We start from the raw sequence: 8,868 nt of genomic DNA on the forward strand, positions 1-8,868 counted from the left end.
GGGGGGAAAAAGAAAAAGTTTGCTGGGTGTATTCTGGAGACATCCAAAGATAATCTTAAAGCACTTTTAGGCCTTGTGGTTTTGGTCAAATTGTTTCAATCTCGTTGGATGGAAAATGCCAAATGGCATTACTCATGGCAGCTAAGAGTACCGACTGTGTACAAAAAACAGTCTTTTTTTTTTTTTTCAACTGTTTTTTTTTTTTTTTTTTTTTGTACAAACACAGGGTCATCAAAATTTAAAGAAAAGCAATCGGTAGATGACAATTGAAATATTTAATGATTGTATTAAGAAGTTGGATAATTGGCTCGTGGAGGCAAAGCAGAGCTCGATGGAAGGGAAGGAAGTTTTTTTTTTTTTTGTAGTTATTATTTTCAAAAAATGTTCACTCCATATTTAACATTCACCTTTATGGCACCTTTATGATCATAACGTATGATCAAAAAACACTGCTTTTTTTTCTGGTGTGTTTCTCGTTCCACTAGTTAGTGCCATATAATGAACTTCGGTGAGGTTTGAAGCGAAAGCAAATCTTGTAAAAGTGTTTGTCCGCTTTCCCTGCTCCATTAAGCTTTGACTTATACTTTCAAAGAATTAAAAGTATATGTTGCACATGTATCAGTGCCAGCTCTACTCTACTCAGCCCACTTTTTCAAAATATGCTTCAGCTTAAATTCATTTTTACTTGAGCAGTAAATTTTAAAGCTAACCATTGGACCAAATGTGAAGTTATTGTACAGCTACTCCAACCCAGTAACTTTTTTTAACCTCTAATAAGCTTTACCTACTTGGAATAAACTGCAGTATGATTCATATTCAATAGGCCTATTTTATGAGTTTACGCAGGGGTGGATCTTCTCCGTTTGTTTTTGTTTCTCTCTCTCTCTCTCTCTTTAATATTCTTTTTATTGTACACAGTATTGTTTGTTGTATTTTTACTGTACCTGTAACCTCTGAATGGTACTAATAGGGTACCCTGTATTCTTCAGGGCACTTCAGAAAAGGTGCTACGGCTAGAGGTTACATTTGAGATGGAACTGAGAATAATGTAAAATACATATACAGTATATAGTATGTTTTCAAAAGAATAAAAGCTTATTACTCAAGCCACTGGCCTGAAAACAGACATTTACGCCAACAACAGACCCTGCCTCTTCAACTTGCTCTCTCTCTTTTGAGATAATGGGAAAATGTACATGTTGCTGTACTGTAAAACATGTTACTCATTTATAGTACCTATTTTTAAGTTTTCATAAACATGTTTTCTTTGGGTTTTTGTAAAGGTTTATGTAAGAGCTTACTGTAATTATTTTAGTCTACCTGTATGTTATTAATATTCATGTTTTATATCAGTTATTTACATGTAAGCCTTAACTGTTTTACCATCCCATTTCCATTACTCTGTATTGTGTTCTGCAGTATTCAGTCGTGTAAAACATTTTTTTTTTTTTTCCTTCCGCATGGAGTTCCTGAGCTGTAATCTGTATAACTGTTTAACCCACGTTCTCTATGAAATGATATTGCGTAGATTTATTACACTTTTTCCTGTCTTGCATTGTGGTTTCATATACAGTTTCTAGACAACTAAATATGCACAGCCAAGACTGAGAAGTTAAACTAAGGTTATCAGTGTTTAAAAAAGGAAAAAAAAAAGGAAAAAAAGCTTTGTATCTTTACCTTGTTTAATAAACAGACTGTTATAAATCAATCACAGATTCTGTGATTTATTTTTTTTAAGATTCAAGATCCTTTATTTGTCACATGCATAGTTATACGAGTACAACACACAGTGAGATGTGTCCTGACACACTCCTCGACTGTGCAAAAAGAGAGAGAACATTATGTACATTAAGTGAATTAAATAAAATAAAACAATCTGGAAATTTTTAAATTGAAAATCTGAAAATGTACATTGTGTGAGTGGGTGTTAAAGTGTCTAGTGCTGTAGTGAAGCTGAGAAGAATGAGGCTGGGATGTGTCGCTTATGGATGCTGTGCCTGAGGATAGAAGCTCCTCTCGAGCGTCTCTGTTTTTGCCCGGATGGTGCGAAACCTGCCTGATTGCAGAAGTTGGAATAGTTTGTTGCCGGGACAGGACGGGTCCTCCAATATCTGAGCTGCTCTAAACCAGCATCTCCTGGTGTAGATGTCCTGTAGGGAGGGGAGAGCAGCCCTGCAGCAGCGTTCTGCCATGCCTATCACTCTCTGAAGAGCTTTTTGATCCTTAACACAGCTGTTCCCGTACCAGGATGCGATGTTCTGTGTAAGGATGCTCTCCACAGCACCTGCATAGAAAGTCTTGAGGATCACTGGAGAGACCCGGAACTTCCTCAGTTGTCGGAGGTGGTACAGGCCGTGCCTAGCCCTTTTTGGACTGGACCTGAATGTGGGCAGACAATGTCAGGTCTGAGGAGAAGGACCACATCCTCTCCACTGGATAAAAAGTGCCTGCTTTGAAAAGTGACATAAAGGTAATAAAACACACATCATCATTTCTTTAGTTGTTACTTATGCAAAATATGTATTTATTGCCATCTCAAAGTGCTAAGGCACAAGAGCACTGCTAGGGTTAACTTGAACCACTACTGCGTTACTGCTTTCATCTTCATTCCACAAATGTAAACACAAGCAAAACTTCTTATAAAGTGCTCGGTTTAAACTAGCATTACTCAAATATTCCTCAAAAAAAACATTCACATCATCACTGTGAAATTCACAATGCATGTATAAACAGTAGCTGCAGTTCAAAGAAAAGCCTGCTAATACATACAACATAGGCACCACCCTGGGCACAACTGTAGTGGAATCTCCCTTTCATTATTACTCTTTTTCTTTTTATCGAGAATCATTATGCAGTCATAAAAGAAAAAATGTTTTCACACAATTTAGTAGTGTGTAGTAGCAGCAGCAATAACATGACATAATGGTTTTCTGTATGACGTTATCTGTGTCTAAGATCATTCTGGGGGAATTTCACCCCACTCTTTGCAGCAATGCTTCAGTTCATTGAGGTTTCGTGACGCCAAGCTGAGGTCAGAGGTGAAAGAGCAGACAACAGTAACTCAAAGAATCCACTTGTTACAACCAAGGTATGCAGAAGAGCATCTCTGAATGCACAACGAACCTTGAAGCACATTGGCTACAGCTGCAGAAGACCACACTGGGTGACACTCCTGTCAGCTAAGAATAGGAAACAGGCTGCAATTCACACGGGCTCGCCAAACTCAAGGATCATGTGAAAACGAAAGTCTTCGCATGACTCAGTAGCTTGTAGTACTACCTTTAGCAGCAATATCTTGAAGTAATCGTTTTATGTATTGCTTTATCAGTCGTTCACATCATTGTGGGGGAATTCTGGCACACTTTTCTTTGCAGTGTTGCTTCAGTTCATTGAGGTTTGTGGGTATTTAGTTTTGCAAAACTTTCTTAAGGTCACACCACTGGGGCATTGCAACACAATAATTCTTTTCTTTTTCGGCAACCGTGTTGTCAATTTGTGGGCGTGCTTGCATCATTGTCACCTTACAGACTATCTGCAAGGTTCCCAGGTCTGGTGACTGCAACATCAAAGCCCAAATCCTCACTCCTCCACCACCGTGCTTAACAGTTGGTACGAGGTGTTTGTGCTGATGGCGTGCTTGGTTTTCCCCAAACTTTGGGCTGTGCATTATGTCCCCACTTTAGTCTAATCTCGCCAAAGGACATAGTTCAAAAAGTCCAAACGTGGTTCAGATGCAACACTGCAAACCTAAGCCCTGCTGCCATGTTCTTTTTAAGAGGTCAGACACTTTCCACTCTTCCAAACGAGCCATACTTGTTCAGTCTTCTTCTAATCGTGCTCTCACGAAGTGGAGGTCAGTAGAGTCTCAGATGTAGCTCTTGGGTTTTTGGGGTTTTTTTGCTAATTCATGATATAGTCTGACCTTGCAGTGAATTTGCTGCTACTTCCACTTCTAGAAAGATTGGCAGCAGTCTTGAATGTTTCCACAGCTGAATAATGTCTGTCACCGTAGAGTGATGGACTTCAGTTCCACTGTTGCCTCTCTAAAACATAGCAACAGTTGCTTTGTACATCGTTGCATAGAACAAAACTCTGTTTTCAAACCAAGTTCATTGTTTTCTTAACAATAAAAGAACGTTACACAATGCAGGCCAAATACTTAACCAGTATAATATAAATCATAACTGGTTTAATGTAAGCGGCCCTGTTCTGACTGTTGAGCTATGGCTCATAGCGCAACATCGCCACCTACTGCTTTGGGGATGAAAGTTCAGCAATGGGTGACAGCAGAGGAGAGTGCTCACTTAGTGTCGTGTTAAAAGCATTGCCATCCAAAGAATCTGCCAAAACCAAAGCCTAAAAAAACGTTGATGATGATTAGCTAGTCCAAACGTCATCAACAGAACAGGGAGAGCAAATCAAAAAGGGCTGATCATAACATTCACAGGAAAAATAAACTGGATGGTCATGCTCCTTGATTAATCCACTTTTATTTAGAGCCCCGAGGACAGCTCTAAAAGCCATTGTTAGGCCAGCAACCCTCCAGACTTTCCTGCAGCAGTAAAAATTTATTTTACTCCAAATTTATACAAATCTGTTGGGGAAAATAGGTCTTTGTTATAACTTCCACAAACTGCAGGCCTGGGGAAATGCTGGAATTTGTTTAGGTGCAACCTTTCAATCCTGTGTTGCTATGTTTTGTTTTAGGGTTTTTTAGAGAGAAGAAACTTTTCTCTTGGCAGCGCTTTTAAACTTCCAAACAAACCGCCATACTTGTTCAGTCTTTTTCTAATTGTGCTGTCATGAACTTGTAGAGTTTCAGATGTAGCTCTTGGGTTTTGTGGAATTTCCCTAAGCATTGCATGGTTTGACCTTGGCGTGAATTTTGCTGGAATGTCCACTCCTGAGAATATTGTGGCATTGTGTTAACATCGTGTGCATGCAGCTAAATGCTGCCAGAACTTCAGCTTTTATAGAGCTATCATAGTTGTTCATGGATCTCTTAAATCAAGTGCATTTGATAGGCAACACCTGGCCCTACTTATCAACATCTGGACTGGGTCACAGTCAGATCCACTGCCATTACAATTGGGAGACAACCCGCTCTCCCACCTGAGCCCCACGGTAAATTAATAAGGCCCCACTCACCCAGGCGATGGATAAGTCTATATGCCCAGCCTGGCTGACAATGGTTACCAGAGGGCAGTTGCAAGTTGAAATTGGTCACAAAGAGGTATCCGTAAAATCTCCTTGACATTACTTTGGTCGCTAGCAGATTGCTGCAGTCGCCCACATTTTGCACAGAAGACGATAACTTGTCTACAAACACTCTGCAACAACTCTGCTCTCTCCCTGTGAAACTTTGGAGAGGGACACCACTTGCCTTCAAATTAAAAATGTCACCTTTTGAAAAGTGTTGGCTGATGGGCTGAGGCACTACTTTTTCTTTGAAGCTGAACAGTCTCTGTTTTGTTGGCTGTTTTGTGTTTTATGGCTTTAAAAATGTACTGAATAGTTATGTGGTTATATACCACAGGCTATCATATATGTGTGCAAAATTAAAATGTTTGTAAAACATTAATCACTCAGAGACATCCTTACTTAAAAACTAGATTCAAATGTCTAAAAACTTATTCTGTCACACTTAATTGTTTTTCTATTACTTTTGTGTAGTATGAATGTAGAAAAAGATGTCAAACTTAAGAAAATATAGTTTAAAGTTCAAAACTGATCCCTTCCTTCACATTTTCCAGACTCATGCCGTGGGCTGGATTGGAGTCAGTTTTGGCTCCCGTGGCCTTATGTTTGACACCCTTGCTCTAAACAGTCTTTTCATATTAATATAAGTGCCTGAACAGTCTATGCCATTTGTTTTATCGCGCCCACGTTTTCTATGTGCGACAAGCGCAGTCTCTACTGGCTATGTTGCAGCTGAGTGTTTATTTTTCATGTCTACACCAACATGAATGAGTGAGGTAGGGCAGCACGTACACCGGAGAGCACTTTAAGTGGTCTGTTTACTGAAAAAATCTTTTCATGTGGTTTTATGTGTTTCCACTGCATATAGGCGGGTCTCACTTGAGACTTTTTTTGGATGGTGACGAGTCAGGGCAAAAGGGAGCTCTGTGCTGAAGAGAGGAAATAGGCGTTCACCCTGGAAACTTTGGGAGTAAGTGACCAAAATAAAGGGGGTGTGGCTAAGCGAGAAAAGAGTGGACCACCAAGAGGGGCTACTATAGTGTAGAGCGGGGAAGCTGCTGCTAAGCTGCTGAGATCTAGTTCAAGTGAATAAGCCTCATCCAGGGTAAGTAGAGCTTTCTTTGAATTTTGATGCAACTTCTCTAAATATCTTGTTAAATCATGTAATTTAACAAGGTACAAACAACATAACATTTCATCACATTTAACAATTTGTAGACCACGTCAGTTATCAGCCTGGCTAAAGGCAGTGATTGTATCACATGCTGTGTTACTGTAATGCCTGTATTTAAGTTTTCTCGCACAAAAATGATCGTTTTCAGTTGATTATTTCTTTGCACTTGAATGCGATGGGTGAACTCAAGCGTAATGACATAATTTGAGAGTAATCGTGACTCCACCGCCCCTCCAAATTGTCCTTTCCTTCAGATAAAGATCTTTACAGGCAATTTTTCCTGTTTCTTCTTTTCCTGTAAGCCTCCTTCTTCCTCCTCCTCTGCTTTTTGTCTCCTTGAATTTCTATTTATTATGAAATTAAAAGAACTCTAAACTATTAGCTGCTATGACAGCCAGTTTAGCAGTTTGGTACACTAAAGTACAATGTCAAATCTTTTTTCCCCTCAGACTGATTTACTCCAAGTTTACAAGTAGATTTGGATTCAATCCGCGTTTAAATGTGGATTAATTACAGACCATTAACCCTTTCATGATGAAAGAAACCTTCAGAGGAGCAGAGAGGTTAACTGAGTAATTATTTTGGCGCCATTTAGATTTCACTGGGTCCACACAGGTTATTTTGCTGTAGTAGGCTGTAAACACACACATGCCCAGTCAAAGAGAAGTTTTAGAAATCACTTCTCTGTGGTCTTATGTAATACAGAGAAAACTCTGTTCAGCTCCTCAGATTTTTCCATTTAAAGTTTCAAAAACAGGAAAGGTGCCCAACACTGGCTTTCACTGTGGAACCAACAAACACATTAAAAGCTTCACACACAATTTCCTTTACTGCGCCGGATGCCAATGGCTCAGGAAACCTAAAAAAATGTTGCGTTTGATTTTGGCAGGTAATTAAAAATGCCGTACCTGCTGATGTTTGTCACCCTGCTGCATCTCATCACTCTGGCAATCCTGATTATTGCAACCATGGAGAAGGTAACAGTCAACTTTAGGAAGTGGTGAGTGTTTATTTTTCGTATGTGTGAAATAGCTGACTCTGTGTGTAATGTCTGATCTCTTTTTTAAGTCTTGGTGGGTGTGGGAAGGGATGGAAACCTCAGACCTATGGCACAGCTGCAGGTATGACAACTCCACAGAAAGCTGGCTGTGTTCACCCAACACTGAAACTCGTAAGTTTTTGTTCCAGATTGTATATTGCTGTAAAATGAAATAGCTCTCCATCGAAGGTAAAAATATGACTCAGGGAATGGTTTACTTCTTCAGAATGGCTCCAGGCAGTGCAGGTCTTAATGGTTCTCTCAGTGGTCTTCTCATCGGTCTCCTTCCTGGTGTTCCTGGGTCTGCTGTTCACCATGTCTAGGGGCGGTCTCTTCTACTTCACCGGATTGTGTCAAATCTTTGCAGGTAACAGTGGAGTGAAGTAGCTTGCAAAATATAGTGCCACTGTGTGATCAGGGCATTTGAAAACTATGACAAATTAAAGAGTGCTTATTATTATGCTACTCAAGCCTATTACAATAACTAACTTGTGGAAAGGTATCAGGTAGATTAATGCTGAAGTTTGTTTTTTTGTAATCATATGACTTATACTATTAAAATAATAATATTAAGGATAATAATATATCCATCTATTTTATGACACTTATCTGGAAAGCAGGGGTGGGAGTCTAAGCAGAGATCCCCAGACCTCCCTCTCCTCTGTCACTTACAATATGTGCATTTATTTTTTTTAAACATGTCACCTGAAATATTTGAGATCACCTCTGTTTTTAAATGTCTTCTTTGAGGCAGTAACCGCTACTCCTGATAAAATATGAATGGCATGGATCTGTGTTGGTCATCCAAAGTATATGCTGTTGTTGCTCCCACTATACTTTATGTGACCTAATTAGTAGGTACTAACACTACAAACGTTTCTACTATCTGACCCATTAACCAATTATTATTGTGTGTATGTTTTTTTTGTGTATGTGTTTTAGGCCTGACAGCCTTTTCTGCAGCGCTCATCTACGCAATACACAACAAGGAAATCCTTGAAAAAAAGCTGACAGGACACTTTGGCTACTGCTTCATCCTGGCTTGGGTGTGTGTCCCATTGTTGCTGTGTAGCGGCGTCTTATACATCCATCTGCGCAAGAAGTAGTGATCTAAAAAAAGGAACACAATGTCAACCCCACCTATTGTTGGAAAGAGGCACGTGCCTATGTTATGTTTCTTAAAATGTTGCTGTTTTTATTTGTATAGACATGTATGCTGAGAGGAAAAAAAACTTTTAAAAGGTTTAATGCTTGCCTATTTTGAGACATTTTCACTGCAAATAGTATTTTGTTATTCACTTACTGTTCACTGTCATGTGCTAACCACATAAAGTAATCCATAAGTAAGTGACACTGGCCTTATTAAGAGGCATTTGAATTTATTTTAATTTGCCTATTCCCCTAATATTTTTTTATGTATATATATATATATATATATATATATATATATATATAT

At 39.1% G+C, this 8,868-nt stretch overlaps 1 protein-coding gene across 1 annotated transcript; it reads left to right on the top strand.

Annotated features, from left to right (window-relative positions):
* Positions 1 to 6,244: 6,244 nt before the first annotated feature.
* Positions 6,245 to 8,765, top strand: LOC146610444 (epithelial membrane protein 3-like). The gene is made up of 5 exons (XM_085344631.1): positions 6,245 to 6,304; positions 7,263 to 7,350; positions 7,442 to 7,544; positions 7,639 to 7,779; positions 8,355 to 8,765. The coding sequence occupies exons 2-5, from the start codon at positions 7,273 to 7,275 to the stop codon at positions 8,516 to 8,518; spliced, it is 486 nt and encodes a 161-aa protein (XP_085200757.1). The 5' UTR covers positions 6,245 to 6,304; positions 7,263 to 7,272; the 3' UTR covers positions 8,519 to 8,765.
* Positions 8,766 to 8,868: the final 103 nt, after the last annotated feature.

Source organism: Diplotaxodon limnothrissa, linkage group LG20 (assembly GCF_057381915.1).
Source record: "Diplotaxodon limnothrissa isolate DT_005_m linkage group LG20, D_limnothrissa_male_GT1.1, whole genome shotgun sequence".
Taxonomy (NCBI): Eukaryota; Metazoa; Chordata; class Actinopteri; order Cichliformes; family Cichlidae; genus Diplotaxodon; species Diplotaxodon limnothrissa.

Bases quoted from the DNA above. Each gene is read 5' to 3' on its own strand.
- LOC146610444 (XM_085344631.1), top strand. From the start codon at position 7,273: ATGCCGTACCTGCTGATGTTTGTCACCCTGCTGCATCTCATCACTCTG. The intron at 7,545-7,638 runs GTAAGTTTTTGT...TTACTTCTTCAG, and splicing joins TTCACCCAACACTGAAACTC to AATGGCTCCAGGCAGTGCAG. The intron at 7,780-8,354 runs GTAACAGTGGAG...TATGTGTTTTAG, and splicing joins ATTGTGTCAAATCTTTGCAG to GCCTGACAGCCTTTTCTGCA.